This window comes from Sphaerodactylus townsendi, linkage group LG02 (assembly GCF_021028975.2).
Source record: "Sphaerodactylus townsendi isolate TG3544 linkage group LG02, MPM_Stown_v2.3, whole genome shotgun sequence".
Taxonomy (NCBI): domain Eukaryota; kingdom Metazoa; phylum Chordata; class Lepidosauria; order Squamata; family Sphaerodactylidae; genus Sphaerodactylus; species Sphaerodactylus townsendi.
The window spans coordinates 33,220,988-33,248,218 of record NC_059426.1 but is presented as its reverse complement, the minus strand read 5'-3'; the positions used below and the strand labels follow the sequence as shown (position 1 = coordinate 33,248,218).

Sequence of the window (27,231 nt, the reverse complement as noted above, 5' to 3'; positions counted from 1 at the left end):
TCCCCCAGCTACCTCTTAAGCTGTGCGGCATAAATGTATCTTTCCCAAGTGCACACTATTTTCAGGATTTCTAGGATGGCCACAAAGAACAGAATTTCTTCAGACTTTCTGCAACATCTTTGAGGGCTTTGAACACCATACAAATAACCTGGGTTTTAAAAAGCTCCAAGACATCAGAAAAGCACATGATACATTCAAAAGGTAAACTGTGCATTAAAGTAGTTTTGTTCTTATTGTTCTATGGAACAGGATTAAAAAGACATAGTCTACGGCACATAACATATCAGGAATACAAAAAGGAAGAACCTAATCTGGAACAACAGTAGTTAAAAACATTGTGCTAAATGCAGAGAACTAGGGTTTTTGGGGGAGTGGGGAAATGCATCCTGTTGAGAAGATAAAAATGTCACACTGAAATGTCATGAAATCATAATTGCTGCTTCCATTTATAGTTTGGTTGTAATTTTGGGCATCTGAGTGTGGAGGAAGAAAAGGTAGCAGTTAACATTGTGGCTTAAATCCCAGACCAACACAGAAGAGAGATAAACAATCACAAACAAAATAATAACGGCACTGCTGGAAGTCTACAGCACTTTTTATTTTTGCACATCATGCCTAAAAGATAGGATTTTCAAGTTGTACAGACAGGACTTTAAATATCTGCAATATCCTTTAAAAAGACACATAGGGACTCTGAAATATGGGAAACTGCTTTACTGCCATCCAAAATTACAAGTGGCTTTTTGAAAAAGTTTTGGGTTAGATCATTTATAAAACTAGAGAATGTTTTAGCTTTTGATTTTTTGTATTTTTGAGATGAAACCTACCACTAGTAAGCAGCACACCTAATTCTGGTTTAAGGATAATTTTCTTGGCATTAACAAGGCACTTGGTTTCTAGTGATGAGACAAAAAGAATAAGGAACGTGTAAATAATGTGACATCTGACTGCAAAAAACAATAATCATCATTTTACACCTAGGATGTTAAATTAAACAAAAAAAGTTCCCTTTTTCTAACCAAACTCTCTTATACCATTTTGGAACAACTCCTGCATTCAGGTTTTGAACAAGCAAGGAAGGAAAACCATAGAATCATGAAGACGATTACAAAAATGGGAACTTGAAATTTATTTATTACGCAAGAGGTGCGTCACCAGGACTGATGGCCAAACCAATAACCAGTAATGCAATGCCAAGTACATACACCACATTTTCTAGCAAAACAGAAGTGTTTGCTTTTTAATCAGACTCAGAAATACTAACATATAAAGCTCAATGCTGACAACATTGTCATATTGAGACCAAGTAGCATGGGAATTATATATTAAGGCTAGTAGTATGGCAGATGAATCAGGGGCTAAATACCAAAAATATATTTTTAATTCAAGAATAATAATAGACGCCTTTTCACATGAGCTAATGTGTTTAGTAGACTTTTCTCAGGCACAATAAACATCAGGCAGCCTAGGTCAATACCTACAAGAAGGTGATTCCAGGCCATACAGAAAAGTTGAATCACAGTTTCAATTATGAACAGCACAAATAAGGCACTCTACTTTTCAGCTGCTCCCAGAAAAGTATATTTCCTAACCTTCATTGACAATCTCCAAAGTCCTTAGGAATATATACACAAAAACTTGTAAACAATACCCAAATCACAGGGAATTACACATTAAAGGCAATGGTCATATAAAAAATTAACACTGGAAACGCAATTTCCAGTATTTTGTAAACATTTTTAAACAGACAAGAAACTGAAGAATTCTTTGGAATTACTGCTAAACTGTTTGCGTTACTTTTAAAGAAGAAAAGCTTTTCTGATCTTTTATCATTAGTTTCTGTGTAATTTTAAAGTTTAAATATTTATAATTTCATTGGAGATGCCAGAGGCATGTATCCAACTACAAAGTTCCTCTGAAGGGCAGCTGTTTCTGCCGATTTCTCCTCTTCCACTGCAGACCCTCTCTTTCTTCCTGTCCTGTCCTGAGGGTCTCTTGAGTCCCAGGAACAAAATTTGGGAGGGTTCAGTTGGATGCAGAAAAAGGGTGAAGCGAAAAGTCCCACACTGTGAAGTCCACAGAGGGCTGGACAAACACCACTATTCCTGTTTATTAATTATTCGCCTGATTAGCAGCAGGACTTAATTGTTTTCGCCAAAAATCCACTTCTGGAAGGGGTCGGAGGGATTACATGATACCATGCTTGGGTGTTCGCTATTTGCTGTAAGGCACATCTTTAGGGCTGCATTGTATAACAGCTGGTCCTAAAACAGAAGAGACTGTTAACTGCATTTTATCCCCTTCTTCCAAAAACAAGGTATCAAACATTATGTCTGCACGCCATATTTTGAATCATAATAATCCTATGCAGGAGCCTAGTCTGGAACAATCATTGGCCTAAAGTTATCTGGTTTGCTGTAAAGATCACAACAGTACTGGCAGTCCCTGAACGTCAGCAGTGAATTTAACCACAGACTGGGCTGTACAACGAGTCATGGATGCAAGTTGGTTGTAAAAACACCCAAAAAAGACAACGGAAAGGGTGTAGAGCTCCTATCAGATGTGCTTAGTCACTTGCTGCCCCCTACTTCCTGGTGAGTTACATTGAGGTGTAAAAATAAGGTGGCCCTGATTGGGTTGAAGAAAGGTATATAAATAAATAAATACATGTTGCTTCAGTTTACAAATGGAACAGACTGAACACTCTCCCCCTCAATGGTGAATATCAACATCAGGGTAAAGACAGGCCAGGAGCTGGAAATCCTCACACACATTCAGAAGAAATGGAAATTCTCCATGTTTCAGACCATGAAAAAGAAATACTTCCACAACACTAAACACTAACACCTCAAACGGGAAAGTTACACCAGCGGCCTGCTCTGTTCTAAGGATTCAGCATTAACAAAAGCAGAACCTGAGTGTTACACATCCCATCTACTGAACGAATTAACAATTCCTAATTTCCAGAAACGTTCATTTAGTTTTTAGTAGATTGAACGGTTTCCAAAAATGTACCTCTCGGATCTCCCACTTCTCCTCTGGAGGGGTTCTGCTCTTCTTTCCTTTGTAGCCACACTCATAAAGTTGCACTGTTCCTCGAGAAGCGTGGATGCACAGCTCCTTCTGGATGTTGTGCCTAATTTCATGGTGGGCGGTGTATTCGAAGTACTGTGAAAATCAAAGCCACTCTGTTAGAAACATCACCCTCACCTACCACTAAGCTTCGGATTAACTGATATGGTGGCAAATTAGTATGTTTGGCCAATTGAACATCCATATTCACAATATCCAGGAAAACTTATGGAATGCCACACACATTTTTAAGAGAAAGTTATGAGCTTTGAAGAAGTAGTTTTGCTTCTTCCTGGCGCGTAATGGGGGAGGGGGGATAAGAACGTCTGTGAGGCAAAATAAAGCACTGGCGTATTTAGGGTGGGCCAAGCCAGGACACGAGACTTGGGCACTACTTGCCTATGGGTGCTCAGGCCACCCCTTTGCAAAGCAGGAAGTCATGGTGCTCCTGCAACCCACCAGCCCCCTCGGAGAGTTGGTCTACCTACGGTTGTAAGTAAAATGTCTTATTAATGGTGGGTAGACAAGCTATCCAGAGAGCTGGCCTACCTGCCATTGAAAGGATTTGGTAGACATGACTGCCAGAGAGCTGGTCTTCCAAGATGAGGAAGACCTGTTGGATTTGGAGAGGGGGAGGCAGTGGTGTAGCTGCCACAGGATAGTGTGGCCCTGCACCCCAGGCAGGCCACACTATCCTGTGGGGTCACGTTGGGGATGGAAAATCGCCCCTCCACAGCCCTCCCCCTGCAGAAGCCCAGAGCAGCCTGGAGTTCAGCCAGCTGCAAAGAGCAGCCAGCTGAACTAAGGAAACTAGAGGTGGTGGGGCACAGGGCCTCAGGGAGGCCTGGGGGCAGGGCCCCATGGGGGAGCAGCCTGGAGTTCAGCCAGCTGCAAATAGCAGCCAGTTGAACTAAGGTAAGTGGGGTCCAGGCATCATTTTGCCTCAGGCACCATTTTTCCAGCCTACGCCACTGGGAGGAGGGTTCAATTTCAGTGCTTGCCCTGAAAACAATTTTCTGTAAATATGCCCCTGAAGAGCAGTATTGATCCGAGAAGTTTATGCAATTGCTCATAAACCTGGCATTGATCCAGTCGGTTTGAAATGTTAAGCACTTTTAATTTCACAGGGGCCATGATTACTCTCCTCTCATTTAAATAAATGAGACTTCCATGCCCATAATTTTCGGCTGGTCTGTACCTAAGACATCTACCAATCGTAAGTGACAGGCACAGCTATTCTGTTGCCAGGAACATGCAATGTCTTCATAGCACAGAATGAGATGCTCTCAATGGCAACACTGAATGAGGCAAACCTTTATAGCACAACAACACTTGCTACAACAAGCAGGGTAAGACAAAATTAACCACATAACCTGCATTGTAAAAAACCGGATTGCTCTCTTCATCATTAGATCAAGCTAATTATGGATGTAATCCATTTTAAAAAAGAGAGAGCAACACATACTGATTAATGGGACAATGTGCTACAGTTAACAGGTTGCTAGGTTCCATTTGTGAATAAAGGAAATGAAAATCTTACTCACCTTCTTGATGGGCCAAGTACAGAAAAGGTACACATCAGTTCAGAAACTATTTTACATTCAGTACTACTTTTTTCAAAATAGGCCAACAGCTGTCAGTAACTACTACAATCTTTTTTGACATTACAATGACTAGAGAATGTCCAAAGGCCCTACAAGATGCAACAATACAGAGGGTACTGCAATATATTTTCAATAATCCCTGCCCCATCAATTGTTTATCCTGTTTAGAAATGCAACTATCTAGGGAAACCATCTAGGGAAACTTATCAGCTCAACATGGTAGTCAATTTGGTTGTTGTTGTTTTTAATCGTGTAGGGAAGACCACTCTAACCTCCCAGAATGAGCCTGTAAAGTATGACCCAGGGGACAGATGACTCCGGCCTGGCTGCTCAGTCAGCCCACTGGTGTCCTCCTTGACAGCGAGAGCTCTAGAGGCAAAGGAAAAAGCAGTAGGAAAGGATGAAGAGTAAAGGAGCCAAGATTATCAAGTTCACGAGGCAGAAATGAAGACAGTGTCCTTGCAGAATAGAGAAGGGCCAGGCAAGAAGCTGAAGAAGTGCTGAAGAGTGAACGACAGACACAACAAACTGGTGCATTGTAGCCCAAATCCAAATTTAGAGAAGTTGCTCAAGTTATTAGTGCAAGAAGACAAAGGAGATTTGACTCCATGGCAGAAAATGAATCCATACGGGAAATATGCAGTCTGTTTAAAAGGGTGTAAAGAGGGGCCCACTGAAAGCAGATTTTAGTTTTGGGTTCCACTGTAGCAACAGAAAGAGTAGGTTATTTTTCCAAATACAGCACCAGCTCTCCCCTCCCTCCTTCTATCAGCTTTAAATGGTTCTAGGTGCTTCTAATATGCATGTGAAAAAAGGAACAGAGAACATATCAGTCTAGCCAGATAAATGGGATTATGCTATAACTCCCACCCACTCTCATTGTAAGCTTGCAGTCATGTGGGGGAGGGGGGGACTTGCAAATACTTTATATACATTAATCTGGAGGAATTTAGAAATATGAATTTTCTTATTTGAAAGGGCCGATCTAGAACCTGCTCTTCCTCAGGACAGCATTCTAAGAGAGCTTCCCACCCCCATCCCTTTTCCAAACCCGCCATTTGTGATTCATTAACGAGGGATCAGTCTTGGCATCTCAAGACCTCTCGCATGGCAAAGCAAAAGCTCTTTCATGCAGCCACAATCCTTCCCCGAGTACTACATTTTTATCCCACCCACCTTTCTTCAGTGGCCCACAGAGACTGATTTCCTGGACACGGTTTTATCAACAGCAAGGTTACTCTGAGACAGAGAGAATAATGGGTGAAAGGCCACCTTGTGGCCTTTGTGGAAACATGGAAGTTTGGACCCAGGTCTCCTACATGCAGTCAGTCACCCTACCCACTACAACCACAACAACTCTCTTTTACAGATTGTAAAGGTACATTTGTACTGAGGCGGGCAGGGGGAGGGGGAGGAAGAAGCACAGGGGATTTTTTAATGTTCTTCTCTCTCCAACTAAAGTCACCACCACCAAGCTGCTTATACCCCCAATTTGAGGGGAAAATTGTGAATGCCCATTCATTATTCCCAGCAAGGGGTAAAACTAGTTTGGTTGAGGAGGGCTGACCTCTCCCTGAAAATAGAGCAACAGTGACTGTAGTCTTTAAAATATGACAACCTTAATGTATTTTAATGCTGCCCTTCTTCCAAAGACCTCAGTGCAGCATGAAACATTCTCCCCTTCTCCATTTCATCCTTGTCTTAATCCTGTAAGACCGGTTTGCCTGAGAAAGAGTGATCCCCTGGGGTCACCCAGTAAGCCTCATGGCAGAGTAGGGATTCGAACCTGCATCTCCCAGGTCAAAGTCCAGTGCACGCAACAAAACATGGTTCTGCCCTTTGAGCACATTTCTGGACTTTTTTAAAAAAAATTCACCAAATAATATTTTACTACTATTCAAGAATTCTGTTTTAAAACCACCCATAAGAAAGAAAAGATGTCTCCCTGGCAGACACACATTCAGCATCAGTACTCCTGAGGAAGTTACATTTCATGCCTGGCATATTGTATTCATGGAGTTCAGAATTCTTGCTCTCAGGGAAGATGAGTAGTAGTAGTATTAGTAGTAGTTTGGATTTATATCCCCCCTTTCTCTCCTGCAAGGAGACTCAAAGGAGCTTACAATCTCCTTTCCCTTCCCCTGACCCCAACAGCAAACACCCTGTGAGGTGGGTGGGGCTGAGAGAGCTCTGAATAACAGTCACTAGCCCAAGGTCATCCAGCTGGCATGTGTTGGAGTGCACAAGCTAATCTGGTTCACCAGATAAGCCTCCACAGCTCAAGTGGCAGAGCAGGGAATCAAACCTGGTTCCCCAGAGTAGAATGCACCTGCTCTTAACCACTACACTATGCTGGCTCTCTTTTAGCAGCAAGCAGCCTGCCACACTACAGACGATTCTAGCCCATGCCCTAGCAGATAATGTTCTGTTTTCATGAGGTTCCGTTGAACTCAGCGGTCACTGTGAAAACAAAGGGACACACCTGAGCAAGTCCAACACTAGTCCGCAGTTGTGCCTTTCACAGGAAACTTGCTAATGGTACAAAATACAGCTTTTGGATAACTTGTTTGCTAAGACCATCCAGCCACACTGGCATCCTTGTAGCTCCAAAAATAGGTTAAAAATGCACTGCATTTTGTGTAATCTGTTACGCTCATGTAAAAATTACAAAGAAGCACATTACCTGGTTTCCTCCAAGTCCATGACAAGTATACATGATTAATGGTTTGCCACCGCTATTGTTTTCACCGGCATCTAGACATGACCTTTTTCCAACGCTTTTTAACTGAATAAAGTTTTTTAAAAGACAGAAAAATGAAAGTGTTAGTGCTGATCCGGCACTGTTAAATACTATGCAAACACTGGCAGTGGGCTTTACATTTTGCTTTGAAATAGAAAATATACTTACAAATCCAGATAATGGAGGATTCAAGTCTGGTATATATACCTCTGGATACACACTGCTTAGATACCACGTAAAGTTTTTACACTGCAAACGATGCCTTAACTCAAGTCTTTTTGACAAGTCACCAAATGTTTTCTGTAGAAACAAAGCTAAGTATTTAGTTTTATAAACAAATTGAAACCACATGTCACAAAAAGATTATTTTCTTTCACTAAAAGATAATAGATGGGTTTACAACATAATTTCTTTCAAGAAGCTTGACACTAAACTTTGAATACCTAAAATAGGAGCTTTAATACAGTTCATATGATGTGTGTGTGTTTGGTGGGGGAATGATACATTGCATGTTCACTTTTTATTTCCTTCAGATAGTTAAACAGAAGCCTTTTACAGAATGTGTATTTAGGATTTCTTTCTTGGAATGATTTTTCAGTCTATTAGGACGCTCCTCTTTTAGGAAGAGAACATTGGCCTGTGTAACTGACAGGCCTGAGGCCAGTGGTGTATCTACCTAGGGACAAGGTACCCTCTGTCCCCTGGCCCCACTAATCTGGTCATCTGGGGGGTGCAAAATCGGCCCCCCATGTGATCAGAAAGACGGCAAGACCTTGTCATCTTCTGGTGCCCTTGGCCCCGCCCATGTCATCATCGATGTGGGCAGGGCCAAGGAAGCCCAAGGACACCCACCCAAGCCTCACCCCTGCTCCCGGCTCCCAGCCAGCAGTCCCTTCTGCCCTCCCTTCTGGGGAGAGCAGAAACAACTGCAAGTCTCCATCCTCATCTCCTTTGCTTTTATAAACACAGGCTTGGAGGCAGGGCCAGGACAAGCAGAGATTATGCACTCAGAGCTCTTGTTATGCAGTGGCACAGAGAGTTGCACTTGAGTGTCTGCCATGGCAGAAGATCCTATTTATAGGAGAGATGTTGCCAGTGTCTGTTAACACTGCAGGCAAACATATAGAAACAAACTCAGCCTTATAGGACCATGGATATAATACACAAATGCTTCCCTATCAAATCAATTTGATTTAAGCATGAAATTAAACAAGTTTAAACTTTCCAGATATCTGACCACTATTTGATAAAGAACTGTGTAAACATTTATGGACAGGATCACAGCAAGCAATGGCTTAAAAGTGCCCAATAACTTTAGTATTAGTACAAACGATTCCCATCAAATTACAGCTATTCCCAGCAGTTTTTACTGTACATATATCCATCAACTTGTTCTTCCCTCTAACCCTAGAACACTATTTTAAGATAATTTTTCAAAAGGCTGTTGAGGGTTTTCCAGGCTGTGTGGCTGATAGTTTTGGCTCCTAACATTTCGCCTGCGTATATGACTGGCATCTTCAGAGGCACATCACAGTGAGTTGTGTTTTTCTCTGCAGCACAGTGTGAAGATGCCAGCCATAGATGCAGTTGAAAGGTTAGGAACAAAAACTATCAAACCACAGCCACACAACCCAGAAAACTCACAACAGCCAATTGATTCCAGCCGTGAAAGCCTTTGACAATACATTGATTCTTCAATAGCTTTCTTCAGATAAAATGCCAATATTTGAATACATAGGCCTCCCTTCTTGAACTGTATTTTACATACTAGTGGGGAAAATTCCTCTCTCCCAACATGCTCAGCTGTGCTATATGCAGAGCACCATCTCTCTATGAACTTCTTCTGATGAACACCTGAGCATGTAGAAAAAGTGCAGAGAAGAGCACCGAGGATGATCGAGGGATTGGAGCACCTTCCTTATGAGGAGAGGCTGCAGCGTTTGGGACTCTTTAGTTTGGAGAGGAGATATGATTGAAGTCTATAAAATTATGCATGGGGTAGAAAATGTTGACAGAGAGAAATTTTTCTCTCTTTCTCACAATACTAGAACCAGAGGCCATACATTAAAAATGCTGGGGGCAGGAATTAGGACTAATAAAATGAAACATTTTTTCACGCAATATGTGATTGGTGTTTGGAATATGCTGCCACAGGAGGTGGTGATGGCCACTAACCTGGATAGCTTTAAAAGGGGCTTGCACAGATTTATGGAGGAGAAGTCGATCTATGGCTACCAATCTTGATTCTCCTTGATCCGAGATTGCAAATGCCTTAACAGACCAGGTGCTCAGGAGCAGCAGCAGCAAAAGGCCATTGCTTTCACCTCCTGCATGTGAGCTCCCAAAGGCACCTGCGAGTAGCACTGTGCTGGACTAGATGGACTCTGGTCTGATCCAGCAGGCTCTTTCTTATGTTCTTACTAGCCACCAATGTAGTCTCCTTAAGTACTCAAATATTCAGTAGAGATGTGAACAGCCCTGGCAACTACAAAGAACCTTGGCACATGTAGCTTTTAGGGTCCCGGGCACCCAAACAGGATGATTAAAACAGCTGACTGAACTGCACTAGTTTATTTAACTTTACAAAAGTAATACAATGGACAGTATAAAATAAATCAAATAAAAAGCTTAATTGGTACTGCCAAAGGTATTTAATGTATTAAATAAACCACTGGGCAAAAAAAATCCCAAACCTGGATCAACAGAATGCATATTGTTTTTATGCACATGCAACAATAAATAATTTTTTCTCACCAAATACTTCAGTGCAGCAACTGATTTCTAATACCACCACCATCGCCACCTACTTGTTTCGCGATTTTTGCTGCTTCTCTGTTTCTTCGGTAAAATATGTCTTTAAATTCATCCATCCAGACTTCTGCAAGGCGAACTTGATTACGTGTGATCACCTGAGTCCCTTTTGGAAAGGTATGGGGGCTCTTGCTTCGGAACACATGGCCAACAACAGAACAAGGTATGATTTCCAACTGACCTCCACATTGCCATACCTGGAAAATTACAGGCCTGTTAAAAAAACCTGGAGCCTTTAAAAGGTTAGATTATCAGCATAATGAAATCTTTTAGAAAGCCAATTGGGACATTCTACTTCTAAACTTACTCTGAAAGACATTTCTATATTTTCCCCTCCCCATATTTCCATTTCTTCATCGTAGCTTCCAATGTATTCAAAGTACTCTTTCGATATTGAAAAGAGACCTCCCGCAAATGTGGGTGTTCTGCAAAGACAGTAATTGATGAAGTCAGTAACTTCCAACTGACAGCAATTTGTTCTTATGTTTATTCTTTATAAGCCTCCCTTCCTCAAGTAGGTCTTCTCAACTGGATCAGCTAGCTAAATAGATGACTAGCTCTGAGGAAAAACAACTACCACGGCACTGAATTAATTGCATGCTAGCATCTATTTCAAAGCTAGACCATTAACAGCCAAAAATTGTCCTGGGAACTCTTCTACCCTTTAAAAGTGACTTTTCTTGCGCTGGCATTCTCACAGCAGAATTCTTTTTTACTCAATGAAAGAGGCTACAATAAAATCAGCTAATCTGAAAGAGAGAAAAATTCCAAAATCTTGCGTGCCATGATTTTTATAAGTCATCCTCAAAAACGGCTTCTGGTGTTCATAAAGGTTATCGAGGAGGTATATTTAAACTGTGTCTGAAATGGGAAAAAACTTTTTCATTTCACTTTTTCATTTCATTTTTTCCCATTTCATTCATTTATAGCCACCATGAAAACATCACTGCTCAGGATCTGAACGCCCCTCCCCACCCCCCCATCCCGTGCATCTCACAGATGTTCAACAGATAGAAAATTCGACAGGTACAATTGCTCCTAGAATGGAGGTAACCTGCATCTGTTAGATTTTTTAAAGTTAATTATGCATCAATCAGAAAAAAAAAATTAGCTGCCTGAGGTTTCACATCATTGAATAACTAAACCGGCAGATTTGTTTGAACATCTATTGATGCAACCAATTGCTTTCAAACATTTGTAGGGGGAAAAAAACCAAGCCTTAAACATCTATACTGAGTCTTTGGTTAGGTTAAGATTTCTCCGCTTTTATCTTGCCCTTCCTCTGAAAAGCTCAGGGAGGCAATCATGGACCTTCCCCGTTGTTTATCGTCACAACAACAACATGAGGGAGATGTCTTGTCGAAGGCTTTCACGGCCGGAATCACTGGGGTGCTGTGTGGTTTCCGGGATCCTCTGAAGATGCCAGCCACAGATGCAGGCGAAACGTCAGGAGAGAATGCTGCTAGAACACGGCCATACAGCCCAGAAACCACACAGCACCCCAACGTGAGGGAGGCTAGGCTGAGAGACTGGCCCAAGATTACCCAGCGAGCTTCGTTGCACAGTGAGGATTTCAGTGCCCATGGTCCAGATCCTGCTCTGGTGCTCTAACCCCTACGTCATGAAAAGATATTCAAAATCTAGAAAACAGTAGCATGCAAGAAACATCACTCCTTTTGCTACTGTCCTGCCTGTAAAAGAAAAGGCAGCTTATACATTATTTTAAGGAAAAGTGGGTTTTTTTAACTCCTCCACAAGTTTAAACAGAGAGAACTGGGGCTGTACTGCTTACTTAATGGGATAGGTTTCATCTTTCCTTCTTTTGCTTTCACGCTGAGGCAGAGATTCCCATCCAAAGGACAAACTCCAGTCAAAGTTCCCTCTGTTGTGGTTATGGCCGTAAGGAGAAGGCTTGCTAAATTCAAAAGTATTGACATCTATAGCAGAAATATCTGGGCTTACAACACAAGTATAGTTTTCAGCTATTCTTGCCAACAAGGGTTCCAGCCAACCGTAAAAACACTCACCTAGTAGGAAAAGAAAAAGGATTATGGACTTTAGTACTGCTTTCTTTTAACCGTAAATAAGAGTTACAAGCACATTTTAGAGCTCCATTTCATGAAATGCACACATGTATTCAGTTTGAAATACGTTAAGTTTGTGGGTAGTTTTCAACGAAACTTTGAATACAAGCCTGAGGTGTATTTCCTACTCAGATTGCATTTTCTTGGCAGAATCATACAGATGTGGCTCTACCATGTTTTGTACAAGCGGGGAAAACGCAAGGACTCACCGGGGTGGGGGGGGTGGGTTTGAGGTGGGGGAAAAGAATGGCTACAAGATGACTTCATTTTCCCACATAGCCCCTCTCCACGCTTTTTCCTCATTCTCTCTTCATTTACTTCATTTATATCCTATCTTTCTAGCTGAAGCGAGGAAAACATGCTCTCCTCTTAATTTGCTTATTCCTCTTGAACAAGGACATACAGCCAACTACCTTTTCTGGCTTACCAATCCAAGGCACAGAAGAGCAATAACCTTGGCCCATTTCAATTTAATGCCCTCTGTGCTCAGCTTTTTTTTAAAGGCAGATACTCAACTTGCATATGAATAAACAAAAGAGGCTATGCCTTACATGCAACCTCAGAGCCAACAAGTAGAGACACTGGAACACACTCTGTTTCATTGTGCAAGATTTGCCAAGATCAGAATGATCCAACCCATCATTGCTTCACTCCTATGCACAATCATTTAACAACTGATGCTCTTTAGGATCTCCTTTTTAATTTTAAGATAATCTTGATCCTTGCACTTTTGCATGAGAAAGTGTAGCAAAAAATATCTTTTTAAAGATTATAGACGCATAACGCGTTAGATGGATACTAAGCATTAGATTGCTATCATCATAACAACAACAATGTTTGGTTACATTAACTATTTGCTACTGGTATACAGTTACACCTACCTCTATACCAGCCAATGAACCTGTGGGAGTTCACGGTCACCCAAAGATCAAAATAACACCTGTGGGCGTTGATTCATTGAGAGATGTAAAGTAGTTTTTGTTATTGATTGCCAGATGGTGCTTGTAGCTGACAACTGAAGGCTTGTGGCAACCTATTGCAGTCCAGAAATCAAGATTGTTAAGCCCCATTTCCTTGCCCCCTATCCCTTGTTCTGTGTTAGGTGCCACTCTAACAAACTCTGTGTTTTATAGTGGAGTGCTGATACTGTATGCTGTTGTGATGCCTGGGCTCTGTTGGTGGGTCTTCAGTCTGGTCTGTGGAGAGGTGTATGGGAATGGCACTTTTGATGAGTCCACTTGGACTAAACTATTGATAAGACTCTGAATGGTTGTTGTATCTATCTGTCTTTTATGGACAATTGTTTTATTGTATTTTGGAATGCCAATAAAGGCTTGTCTATCTATATCCTATCTTTCTCCTCAATTGGAAACCACAGCAGCTCACATTATTCTCTCATTCATTTTATTTTCACTATAACCCTGTGAAGTAGGTGAGGTTGAGAGAGTGCATCTGGCTCAAGTTCACTCAGCACGGTTTCATGACAGGCTGGGGCCTTGAACCTGGGGTCTCCCAGACCTTTCTCTGAAATTAACTACTAGACCACATTGGCTCTCCTCTTCCTTCCCTCCCCACAGCAGTCTCTCCTTGAGAAAACTCTGGCCAAGTTGAAAAGAGCCAGTGTGGTGTAGTGGTTAAGAGCAGGTGGATTCTAATCAGGAGAACCGGGTTTGATTCCGCACTCCTCCACCTGAGATGGCGGAGGCTTATCTGGTGAACCAGATGTGTTTCCGCACTCCTACATTCCTGCTGGGTGACCTTGGGCTAGTCACAATTCTTCGGAACTCTCTCAGCCCCACCTACCTCACAAGGTGCCTGTTGTGGGGAAAGGAAGGGAAAGGAGATTGTAAGCCACATTGAGTTTCCTTACAGGAGAGGGAGGTGGGATATAAATCCAAACTCTTCTTCTTCTTCAAAAGCTGAAAAAGTGGTTGTTAAAAGCTATCACTTTCCTCCCAGGCATCCAAATATTAAATAGCCACTTAGGAGCTGTTCTTAGAATATAGACCCACTAGACTGATACTTCAGTCTTTTGCCACATTTTTCTATTTCATTAGACAGAGTACATTTAGCAGAGGCTAATAATCCAAATGAAAAAAAAATAAGTACAAGATATCTTTAATATTTATTAGCTACATGGCATTACCATCCTTTGAATTTGGCAATCTACACATACTTACAGTGGGCGTCCAAAAAAGTGAGTGTTTCTCCTGTTGCTACTGAAGCACCCAACAATCGAGCGGTGATGAGGCCTTTTCTCTTCTCTTGCCGGACAATTTTAACTATCTGGAATTGTTTCACATATTCATCTAATTTATTGTGCAAGTAATCTGGAATGACAACATGTCAGTCTCTAGTTTCTGTACACAAATAACCTTCAAGTCTCTTTTCACGGTTAGCTCCTTTGTCAACATATTTTATTCTGATATGCCTCTGAGTATCAAACTAAGGATTTATATTTTCTGCTTTTAACCAAAAAAAGTGGCCAGAAATACACTGCAACCTGAATTCATCTTGACAAATATGAACTTCGGTTGCAGAACAGTTGAGCAAGTTTCTATTATCATTATGTTTTTTTTAAAAGGTGATCAAAAAACATTTCACCAATGAAGAGACACAGCACAAATCAATGACTTTAAGCCGAGGGGTATTTGTTACTTTGACAATTTTGTGAAAATAACTAATACTATAAGCTAAGTTTAATAACCCAATTAACCTTGTTTTAACAGCCTTTGCAATTTTAAAGAAAAGAGTTGCCAGGTTGTGTCCAGAACAGTGCACCTGTTACTTTTAAGGCCTACAGGATGCAAGTCACTGATAAAGGACAGTGCTTCAGGGGTTATTATTCCCAAGATGCTTCCACTCATACTGTGAAACAATCTGCTTCAGCAGACAACAGAGGAGCATGGAAAAGGGGACCACCAATGTATCAGGGCAAGGACCGGTCCTAACTAATAAGACATACAGAAAGTGCAACAGAATCATGGCTAGAAACAAAACAAGCTAAAGGGAACCTTGTTTTTTGTATACATGTAGGCACTGCATTCAGACAACAAAATGAACCACGGGTTTATTTTCTCTTATTTAAGCAAAGAAGCTACAAAAGGCTTCTTCTCCCCTCCACCCTCCCTTTGTGTGTGTTTAATGTCTCAAGTCATAGTTGACTTATGGCAACTCTAAGGTTCATAAGGCAAGTGATTAGGGAGAGGTGGTTTGCCTCTGCTGTCTTCCTTGGTTGTCTCCCATCCAAGTTCCAACCCTACTTCGCTTCCGAAAACTAAGGAGGTCAGGCTTTACTATAGAATTCTGCACCACCACTCCCCTTTGCATGGCAAGTCAATACCAAGAACTAAACAAACCATCGGTTGACTCCAGACTAAACTTTCCAGCAGTAAAATGGAACTCTCCTACCTCCCCCCTCATAATATAAATAGGGGACTCAAAGTTCACTTGTTGGGGGAAGCGGCACAGGAAAGGAGAAACTGGTAGAAATGCCCAATTTAGTCTAGATCAGGGGTCTGCAACCTGCGGCTCTCCAGATGTTCATGGACTACAATTCCCATCAGCCCCTGCCAGCATAGCCAATTGGTCATGCTGGCAGGGGCTGGTGGGAATTGTAGTCTATGAACATCTGGAGAGCCGCAGGTTGCAGACCCCTGGTCTAGATCTAATCTCATGGTTTGCTTAACTGTGAGTCTTAAGAGTCCTTCAGGCTTGCTAGCTCTCTTCCTTTCCCTGTCATGCTGAGCCGGAAGGCTTTAAAAAACAACACCACAGCTCACTGAAATTTGCCTTGACACCCAGATCATATACTTTAAACAAACTGTGGTTTGTTTCTCACAAAGAAACCAAAATGTGTGAAAGTGACCAATGTGGACATCATGAGTTTTGATGTTGCATGCAAAGGGAGGGAGGAGGGAGAAGAGAATCTCTATGGCTTTGTTATTTAAATAGGAGGGAAACAGTGTCTTTTGCCCGCACAGGATAACTGGAAAAAACACTAATCATCAGATGACCACACATATATTACATTTTTCTTACCATCTTCACTGGCATCATCTACCAAAATTATTTCTTTCAGTAAAATTGCAGGGGAAGAATACATCACACTATAGACAGTTCTTAGCAGAGTGGACCATGCTTCATTGTGAAAGACTATGATAACGCTTGTAGTAGGCAGTGATGGACAGCGTTTAAATTTCTGCTCAATACACCTAGAAAACAAAACCAGAGATCGCAGAAATAACCAAACATGGTCTATATGTTTGATACAGCACAGAAAAAGTAGTATTAGATACTTAACTAACATGGCAGAGTCCCTTGGATTTTTCTCATTTCAGCTGAAATCCCACAAACTGAACAAAAAGGTTTATTGTAAAGAAAGTCAAACACAGGGTCAGCATTGCAAAAGAATTTCCTAACAATTCCAGCAATATTTTTGGATTGGGTCATTAAGGAACAAGTGAAGGTCTAAAATTACTGCCACAAGAATATAACCAACAGGGGTTTGGCAGTTTTGTCCTCCTACAGGAATATCACCAAATCTACACATCAGGGGCATTACTAGGTCACTGCGGACCAAACAGAGGTGGGAAAGCATGACTGGGGCATCTCTTGGCAGACACTCAGCCTCAAGTAATCTCTGTTGCAGATCCTACTCATTAAACGTAATTGTTTCTCTATGTGTGGTATAATTAAAAAAGATGTCCAAGGTTGGAAAAACCCATCAACAAAAAGTTGTAAAAATGGACTTAAGAAACTTGGAGCATTTTTAAAGGAACTTGGTGCAAAATGGTCCTAAACTCTTGTGAACTTACATCAGGATTTGTTAAAATTTCTCACATGAACTTATTGTTTGCTGCTATCTGAGATGGGGAATCAGATTAGAAAAGTGACATGCAACATACTAAAACTGACTATTCACACGTTATGCTTATGGAATGAAAGCCTTCCATGTAGAAGTAATTCTAATGATACATGAGACACACCACACATCAGCAAAAGAAACCGAGAACCCCATTTCTGATATTTGCATATTTAGAGAAAGGCCAGAAACCAGCATGCCCTTCAACCTACTCAGGAGGTCGCGTGTCTGGTCCAAGATCTCGGTGTAAAGAAATCCTGTCGCTCACAAAAGCATTAAAACAATGTTTTTCATCTCCACGCTCTTTCTCCTTCTGTTCTTCTGGACTTAAATTGACAGGTTTGAAGGCTTTTCCGGAAGCTCCAGGAGCGTTAGGATCCTGAGGGGGTCGATCCAGGAAAGGTTTCAGTTCAGCTGCTGTGTAAGACCCTGGTAAACAGCGCCTCTGGCCAGGAACCTGAGTTTGTCTAAGAGGAGCTCTGATTTGCATTTTTGGCTTTGCACCTTTAATATTGTTCACAGCTTGTAACACGAGGCCTAGCACATTAGACCTCTTTCCATCTTTCGTCTGGATTCCTGGCTCGTCATGAAAATCCTGAATACTTACTTCTCTTTGTAACAAAAGCAAAAATATTAAAAAGATAAAAACAATAATGGTGAACTTCCAAAGCTTCCACTGGGAAAACGGTTTCTTTATAAATCGTCTTAGCATTCTTAGGAGAGCCATTCCGGAAAGTCCACATATGTAAGCCCTTTTGATAAAATGAGTCTTTTTCATAGAGGTAGTTAGGTGTTTGCTAAAATGGCAGTATCTGCAAGGTTTAAAGAATGATTGTTAATATACATGCACCTACACAAAACTCACTTTTTACAGCTTCACAAGAATGTTCAGTTAAGTGGGCAAAAACATACATGAAGTAGGATAATCTCAGTCACTGTTCCCCTGGTCCTGTTTTTCTCATTTCCCCCAGATACATAAACATCCAGCTACATGTAATGGTCCTATAATAGTATGGGTTTTTCTCCTGGATCACAACCTACATGGCACTATACAGAGTTGGCCTGCCTGAGCTGGCCTCCCACAAGACCTTCCTGGCTGCCCATCACTAAACACCAGCAACTGAGCACAGTCAGCCATCAGTACCACAGATTTCCACTCTTTATACCTGTTCTCCTCACACTTATTGATCCAATTGCCCTGCCATGCCCCTCTGCCACTTCAGCTTAGCCAATCCAATTATCTTTATGTGTTTTGATTATAAAACCTTGAGTACATCAGTTTTAATTTAAAATGAAAAAATGTTCAGCTCTGTAGTATCAACCAGATAAGAAAAATAAATACCCCCTTGCCTGAAAGCATTTACAGAGATGTTGTATGATATTTCATGATGGCTGGAACGGCCAAACTGATCCTTGGGAAGGCATTTTATTTGCCCCAGGTAACAGGGTAAATGCCAAGCTGCTGTTATGGATATGGAGGATTTAAAAATACAGTGATCAGTGCATCCTACAATAATGAGGGAGAACTTTTCAGATTGGAGCCTCTGACCATGACAGCATTGTCTCACCCTAGGAAACTAGCAAGAGAAAACTAGGCAGATCACTTCTTACCTTGCAGACAGACCTTACCTTGCAAAATGGAGGTTTCTGCGATGACACAGCAGGTTCCCAACAGGGAAGGGTGTTCCTTAGCTGAGTGAATTGCCAACTGCCATTTTTAGAAGCTGCCCTGATCCTTCACAGAAACTTTCCCCTTCCTTGCTACTTATCTTGCTCCACTGACCATGTGACTTCGAGCAGTCTGCTGCTGGAAAGCAGGCTTCCTAGTTCCATATCTAACCTGGTATGAAGACAGATGGCAGAGGGCAGACAAAATGATGGTGGGGTCAAATAAAGCTCAGGAGCCACCAGCTGGTCATTCTTTCCCAAAAGGGTCATAGTTGACAATTCAAAAGCAGTGCTAAACAACATTATTTTGCAACCAATCTCACAGAACAGTGGCTTCCAATGTCTTCATGCTGTTTTGCAAATGACCATGATGTAAGAAAATACATGCTCACCCAGAAAATGTGAGACATATGCCATGAGCAACAGTTGCATGTAAGATCTACTCACTTATGGGAGAATAAAAGAGCTATACTAAAGAGCTAACATATCAAGCTAAGCTCAGCTAAGGAAAATCACCAAACATTCTAAGTACAACCACACAGTGTGATGGTATTTCAAATCTATTAAAAGCCTACATTGAAATGTTTATTTATTTTGTTTACTCTGCCATTGCAATCATTGCTGCTATTCAGAAACATACCAAATAATCCTGGAGGGAAACAAACTATAACAGGGGTGGGCAACCTTTATCACCCAAAGAGCCATTTGGACCCATTTTCCATGGCCCCAAAGATCTACCGAGCTGGAGAGGTGGCTCTGCATGGAACTGCCTCCGGTTCTGCCCCTCCACTCACCTTTCATTCCAGCGCTACTCTGGAGGGCTGGAGGGACACGCCCACCCTACCCTCCGACCTCCAGGCCATGTGGAGCCACAGTATCAGGCTGAAAGAGCCACATGTGGCTCCGAAGCTGCGGGTTGCAGACGCCTGAACTATAACAAAGCAAAATAAGCAAAGCACACAACTGCAAATTTCTGTTACCGTTAAAGCATCAGAGGTTTTCACTGATGAAATATTTCCCCTATAAAAGGTTCAGATACTATGTAAAAATAGACTAAATGGGACATACTAGAAGTGATAAGTACAATAAGGACATTAATATTTTAGGTTACCTCAGTTCTATGTCTGAATTAACAAAAGTTAGCATAACATTCGTTTTCAGGACCATTGTAATGGCCCTGTGTAAATCATGTTCCTCATTTGGAAGTACTGCCAAGATTTTAAAATATTCATATAATTATGTACTGTTGCAATCAGAGTTCTGTTTATCTCTCCCTATCATGCTCATATGCTAAGAAGGTTTTGAAGCATGGTGACTATTACACTTTTATGAGACGACTCAGGATGGTTCTGTAAGGGTCCCCCTCTTGGAATACTGGAGAGTGGGGATGCAGTGACGAAGGGAGCGGGAACTGCGCCCAGGGCATGAACTCCCCACGCGCCCCCTCCTGCCTCCGACATCTGACTGCAATGGTGGCGCCCGGGGCAAGCCGCCCCAGATGTCCCCATTGAAGCTATGCCCCTGTGAGGATGCTTGTATCTTCAGGGGAATCAGAGACTGCTAAATCTAAACATAGTATACTGGAGCTGGATAGAGCCTTTTGAACCAGTTCCTGCTTTATGTTAAAACCATTCTGTGAGAATACTGAACATATGAAGAGAATGAAAAAGGACATGTTTCATGCAGGATGTGTAAAATGAAGGAACTCCACATTGCTATCCTCTTTTTTTTTTACCATGACTTTCCATCCCTTAGGAGCTTTGCCCCCTCCCCAATTTTGTACCCTTACTCCAGGACCCTTCCTTCTCCTTTCACATTTTCATCTCTGCACCCAACAGTTAGGAAAACCCCCAGCTTCACTGTAAGTAGTCATTACATCAATCTACTCCATTCAAACATCAAAGCAACTTTACTAGGCAAGTGATTTTGCTCAAAGGTGAGGAGGAGGATTGGCAAAGTGAATGCTCGTAGTATGAAGACATTGTTTTGTACTTAAAAAGAAGATATACCAGTCCTATTCCTTTAAGCAATGGATAGTGAAAGGGTTCCTCCAGTGTGGTGCCTGTTGATGCCATGACACCCACAGACACCTTTTTCTGGTGCCTGCCAAGTGTTTTCAAAAAGTCGGTGGGGCCAGCAGAACTTCTGACTGGGTATTAGCAATTTGATTGGCTATGCGGATTTTTTTAAAGGTGCTTTAGAAGCAGCTGCCACCATAGCACAAGGATATTCATTGTGTGATTGAAGGTAAGCTGTGGCAACTGTTTTGAGACTGGCTCCTCCTCCTGCCGCAGCCATTTTTGTAGTAGCCATTTTGTGGCTGCACCCACCACACTGTGTCAGAATTCCAAAGGTGCCCACAGGCTCAAATAAGGCTAGGGACCCCTGGTATCGTGGGAAGGAGCATTTTGAGAGGCTCTCTCCAATAAGAATGGTTGTAGCAAGTTTTCCTCTGTGTATCTCTCCCGGCTAGGAGCAGGGAGAGAAGATGACACAGGTTAAAAAGCAAAGGATGAAAGAAGATTTTGAAGAAATGCAAGGGAAATATTGGGGAAAAAATGTATTTTTACAATGATTCCTATGGAGGAGCTTACATTGAGAATGTTAAATCAAGGCTAAACATGCAGGCATATTTTCCAGGAATTGCATATAAGCAGGACAGCAGAATGTTAGTTTATGCTCACACATCTCCCCAGCAGGATTTTCAGTTCTGGTGCAGTACTTTCCACAATGTCAAAGAATTAGAGAGGATTACATTACTCATGTATTTGTTTGTTTTTTTGCTTTAAAGCTGACAAACAATAGATATCCAAACTGACTCAAGAAAAGCAACAGAAATGGGCATTTTGGTGATCAAGCAGGAGTCCCAGTGAGAAAGGAGGAGTATAAATAAGATAAACGAATAAACCTTAATCAAACACACACACTGCACATATGTGAGTATATATAAAGAACTAGCCACTGTCTATGAAGAGCAGAAGAAGGGTTACTGATCCCATCTAAAGGTCACTGCTTAATGAGGTCATAATTGCTTTTAATTTTCAAGACTATTAAACAAACATTGATTTAAATAGTGCTAACTACAAAAGTAAGCATTTTAGAATCACAAGCCCAATTTAACTTTGTCTGTAATGAACTAGATTTAATGCAATGTGTCATTTCATCTTGCCGTTTCATGAAGAAGCCATTGTTTAAACAGGGAAACAAATACTTCACTATGTGACCTCAACAGATGGCTGAGGAGAGAGAATTGAATGACTGGATACAGCTAAATCTGATATGGTATTTTCAATTAGCACACAATGAAAGTGTAACACCAACTTTATTTGTACTGTATTTATAGATAGCACCCCAAACAGAGTGTTTACCCCCTCCCCAAATATTGGATGGGGGGTATTCACTATTCAGTCTTTTTTGTTTTAAACTTTACGTGCAATGGAGATCTTCAGCATAGCCCAGTGGTGGCGAACCTTTGGCACTCCAGATGTTATGGACTACAATCCCCATCAGCCCCTGAATTGACCATGCTGGCAGGGGCTGATGGGTTTTCTAGTCCATAACATCTGGAGTGCCAAAGGTTCGCCACCACGGGCATAGCCCTTCCAATGATCTAAGTGGGAATTTCTCCTGCTTTTTCATAAGTGGAACCACAGATAATACAAAACTGACGTCCAGCAATACAGCCTAGTGTTAAAAAAATTAAAAACCCTAGACACCCAAAACCAAAAACTTACCTTATGAGATTTTCAAATTATTCAAGGTACACAACTGGAGTTGCCAACCTCAAGGTGGGTCATGGAAATTTCCCAGAATGACAACTGAGCTTCAGGTGACGGCTCCCCTGAAGAAAATGGCTACTTTGGAGGATGGACTGTATGTCACTATATCCCACTGAGGTTCTGTCCCTCCCCACTCATCTTGAGGAATTTCCCCACCTTGCTGTCAACACCGCAAACAACTGGAATAAAATTCAAAGGGCAAAATTTGGAAAAGAGAAACATTGGAAAACTGTGGAGAGACTGTGCACGTTGCAAATTGTCAATATAATCTCAGAACTAGCACAGTCTAAATACATATTAGCAACCAAAGATGTTACTTTGAGCAGCAGTGGCGTAGGAGGTTAAGAGCTCGTGTATCTAATCTGGAGGAACCGGGTTTGATTCCCAGCTCTGCCGCCTGAGCTGTGGAGGCTTATCTGGGGAATTCAGATTAGCCTGGCCACACTGCATCCTGCATCCAGCGCTGGAGTGACCCTTGGGCTAGTCACAGCTTCTCGGAGCTCTCCCAGCCCCACCTACCTCACAGTGTGTTTGTTGTGAGGGGGGAAGGGCAAGGAGATTGTAAGCCCCTTTGAGTCTCCTGCAGGAGAGAAAGGGGGGATATAAATCCAAACTCTTCTTCTTCTACTCTCATTGAGCTCCCTACCCTGGTTTCAAATCACAGTATGACCCCAATAACATATTCTGGATTCCCTCTGCCCTTTTATAAATGATTTTTTGTGCTTTATTAGATATGCCATATTCCTTCTCCTCTGAAATTCAGGCAAGCATGATTAAATATGTCATCTGCTACTACGGATCATTTATAAAAGTGCTTTGAGATGTTGCCAAGTACTTTAATTTGTCATTATGTATGGGAACTATGTCATTATTTTCTACTTCTTTTGTAAAGTATGTCATTATTATTCCAGTACCACAGATGCTGAACTGAGCCTTACAGCAGCTTGCCTATGACCATACAACAGCCCCAGGAAGAGAGGCAAAATAAATGAAAGTCTCCTAGGTTCAGCCAGTGGAACACACGTCCTCTCAAAATCCTGGAGAAAAAAAAATCAGATGACTTGGCTTGCAAATGACAGTGTGGTATTGTTTGGTGAAGGAAGTACACAAACTTCCAGAGACAGGTAGAATTACGCTCATTGTGATCCACCTGTCAATACCCGTGACCTGGTTGCAAATCCCATGAACTGAAAGTACTTTTGTCTACTTAAAGTTTCTATTTTACTACATTATAAGCCTCTAGTCATCTGGTTTAAGAAAAACAATTGTTATGCTAACCACAACTTGAATGTGACTTCAGGCCTCCACATAATGGCCTCCACATAATGATATTATTTGGTCCTGCATGTATTCTAAGGGTAATACTGATGGTAAGCTAATAATAACATAAAACAAATGAAATGAATTAACTACACGGATGGCACACAATGGGCAGGATTGATTTGTTGTGCACAATTTAATTCTACTTTTTAATGGAAACTGGCTTTCATAGTAACCCACAGAATCAAAATAAAAACATTAAAATTCATGTTTGGGGGGAATGATTTTTCAGTTGAACAGGACCCAGGCACTTTGGAGAGGTGCATGGTTGCCTCCTGCTCTCCTTTGATGGCAGGAGAGAAAGGGCGCTCATTTGGAGCTGGATTCAGATGTGATAGAGGGGTGACCTGGCTGCTACTTGCCCTACCTCGAAGCGGAATTCATCTCTTGCTGGAATGCATGTTAACACTAATCAGAATACAGAGACGCTCTGCTCCCTTTTATTTAATATCTCCAAGCAGAAAACTGCAGAACTAGGAATTATGAAATGAAGCTTCAAAATGCACCCTCTTTGTACTGCAAGCTTCTAGTGACAATCAAAGCCCCACATTTCAAAGCAAAATAAGTTGTAAAATATTTTTGAGAATTTCCAAGGGAGGCAATAAAAAAAGTGTACCTCTACAGAAGCAAATGCTCTTGGTAAATCTAAGACACCCTCACTAGATACAACATTGTCGAGCACTTAGTATTTTGAAAAACATTCTCACACTGCTGAAATATTAAAGACCCTTACTGAACTCAGTGAACTTCTGTACTTAAGATCAGGCTTCCTGGTCAATGCCATGGCCATTTTAAGGAATCAGCACTTACTCTGGAAGGGTCAGAGACATATATCCAGTAGTTTGGCTTAAATTTCAAGCTGTTCCAGTGCCTAGGATTCCAAATCCCAACCCCTATGACACACATAAGTACTACACAAAGGCCATGTATAATTATACTAGTGGTGCTGCTGTGTGGGTTTGGCTGTTGATCTATTGGTGACATCCTAAAGACTGCTTTCACCTTGTACAGCCAATTGCAGTCTGAACTATGATGTGGCATCTCAGTGACTCATGGGAATGCCAAGTGTAAGGGCACACGTGTCCCCTCCTTATGTCAACATCCTCTATTTGAGAAACGAGTCCTTCCACATCACCATCAACAGTTCCTGGAACAAAAAAGTGCTCACCCATGTACACTTGCTCCCTCACTCTTTCCAAATACACATTCATCAGCAGCTAGAAAATGGGTCATCTGCTTTTAGAGGGTAATCTATTGCAGCAAAAAAAACCCCACCCAAAACAGGAGTCTAGTGACCCCTTAATGTAATGTAGATGTTGCATCTGAAAAAGTGCATTCTCACATACAAAAGTTTATCCTGGAGTAAAAAAAAGAAAGAAAAAGGAATTGGTCTTCACTGAATTCCTGTTTCTATCTGCTTTCAGTACTCCCAATAGCCTTCCCAATCAAAGCAATCATAAGTAAAAAAAGAAGGCAGGACTTTTACAGCTTTGTGGGATTGATGGGTGGGGTTTTTTTTTAACCCCTGCCTAATGATGATCAATACTGATCCCAATTTTATCTGCCACACACACACATAAAACACATGGCCGTTTCTGCATGGGTTCAGTGCTGCTGGGATTTCCTTGGAGGTTCCTTGGAGGAGTTTTCCTCCTTCCCAACAGTATCACGGCACATTCTTGCATCTTGGGGGTGGGGGTTTCCCTGAGTGTTTTCTGATCTTTTTCCAGTGTAGTTTTCTGCAAAGTGTTGGGAAAGACTTCAGGAAAGCCCCAAAAGTTGCTATGTGAATGTGGAAATGTAAAGGGAAAGCATTTTCACTGTCCCTACAGTGGCCTTTTCCTTAAGTTTTTTTTAAATACTAGAATTGGAATACCTTTTTTTGAATACATCCCTACATCAATATGTGAAATGGGCTCTCTGAATTTTCAACTTCCATTCTTCAAAAAAAGTAGATATCTAGCCCCTTACCTTGCAAAGTTTTAAGTGCAGAAGAATATCTTTGCTATTGGTTAGAAACTTACTTTTAAAAAAGTGACAGTTGGCAATTCAGAGAGCCTGTTGCACCTGTTGTTGTAGCATCATATCATTTTAACAATATTCCACTGTTTTAAAAAAAACCCAGCAAAAATCTTTGTAGCATGGGAATGGGACAGCCACTGGCGGTGAACTGGAGCAGAGAAACCAGGAACGTGTGAAAGCCCCCTTTATGCAAACCCCACTTTGCCTACCTAGCAACAAATGGGGATGCTCCTCATTGACTCTACTGCACTGTTTTGGTTGGACCTTGGTTCAAAACTGGCCTTTCCTTATACCACCTTTCTCCACCTTTCCATTGCTTGCAACCTTTTTACTATAGATTTACCAGCCCTATGGATGCAACACTTCATGAAGCTGATGAAGGGCGCTCTCAGTAACGCTGAAACTGGCAGGAACTTGGCTAGCTGTAAAAAGTGCCCTGGACTCCTACTTTTACATTGCCAACACACACACACACACCCACACACACAACCACAACCACACACACACCCGAGGAGTGGAGGCAAAGATCTGAACTTCCAATTTAGTAGCAGTGAAAGGGGCGGTGGGGAAGACTGGGCAGCAATTTTTACTTTTAAAAACTAGTCGTTGAGAGGGCAGCAGGCAAAGGAGAGGGGGAGTATTCCCTTTAGGGCTTTACATGGGGTGGGGGAAAGATGCTGAAGCGGACAAGACCCACCCTAATGGAGGGAAAGGAGAGGGGGGACCCCAGAGGCTACAAGAGACAGCCCCATCGCCTAGGTGCACCAGAAGGGTACCCACTCCCTGCCCCCAGCCCCATTTCTCTTTCGCCCACTCCTCCAAGGAATCGCTCTCACCTGCGCCGGGATGCAGCCGAAGTCGGAAGAGAAGAAAGGAGCTGGGAGCTTCCAACGAAGCCGCCTCGGTCCTGCCGTCTCCCCCCTCCTGGCACGGCGGGCGGCGGCGAACACCGCTCTGCTATCCCGGACGGACTGCGATTGGTGAGCCGGCAGCGCCCAGGTGAGCGCCGACCCACAACCCCCCGCGACTGCCTGGCTCACCTGGGCGCTCAGGTAGGCGTCTCCAGGCCTCTCCCTTCCCCCCTTCCGCCGCTCCAACGGAAGGCAGAAGCCCGAGGAAGGGGGAAAGGGCGACAGCGCCCCTTCGGCTTCCCCGGGGCTGCGCCTCTCGGTTTGGGACAGGCGGAGCCCTTCTTGGCGCCCGGAAGGCCTCCTTTCGAAACTGAAGAGCAGGCTTAACAACCCTTTCCTAGGAATAAATGAGTGCC

At 42.2% G+C, this 27,231-nt stretch overlaps 1 protein-coding gene across 2 annotated transcripts; it reads right to left on the bottom strand.

Moving 5' to 3' along the window:
* Nucleotides 1-577: 577 nt before the first annotated feature.
* GALNT3 (polypeptide N-acetylgalactosaminyltransferase 3) lies at nucleotides 578-27,112 on the bottom strand. 2 transcript variants are annotated; one of them, XM_048486359.1, is made up of 12 exons: nucleotides 26,801-27,112; nucleotides 18,805-19,015; nucleotides 17,388-17,987; nucleotides 16,353-16,525; nucleotides 14,492-14,641; nucleotides 12,020-12,254; nucleotides 10,535-10,652; nucleotides 10,224-10,424; nucleotides 7,585-7,716; nucleotides 7,360-7,461; nucleotides 3,016-3,168; nucleotides 578-2,264 (listed from the first exon to the last, which is right to left on the bottom strand). In XM_048486359.1, the coding sequence occupies exons 3-12, from the start codon at nucleotides 17,951-17,953 to the stop codon at nucleotides 2,142-2,144; spliced, it is 1,953 nt and encodes a 650-aa protein (XP_048342316.1). In that variant the 5' UTR covers nucleotides 17,954-17,987; nucleotides 18,805-19,015; nucleotides 26,801-27,112; the 3' UTR covers nucleotides 578-2,141. The 2 variants fall into 2 exon arrangements, with proteins under 2 accessions (XP_048342316.1, XP_048342317.1); XM_048486360.1 differs by lacking the exon at nucleotides 18,805-19,015.
* Nucleotides 27,113-27,231: the final 119 nt, after the last annotated feature.

Bases quoted from the DNA above. Each gene is read 5' to 3' on its own strand.
- GALNT3 (XM_048486359.1), bottom strand. From the start codon at position 17,953: ATGAAAAAGACTCATTTTATCAAAAGGGCTTACATATGTGGACTTTCC. The intron at 10,425-10,534 runs GTAAGTTTAGAA...GTAATTTTCCAG, and splicing joins ATATAGAAATGTCTTTCAGA to GTATGGCAATGTGGAGGTCA. The intron at 3,169-7,359 runs GTAATGTGCTTC...TGATTTTCACAG, and splicing joins ATGGACTTGGAGGAAACCAG to TACTTCGAATACACCGCCCA.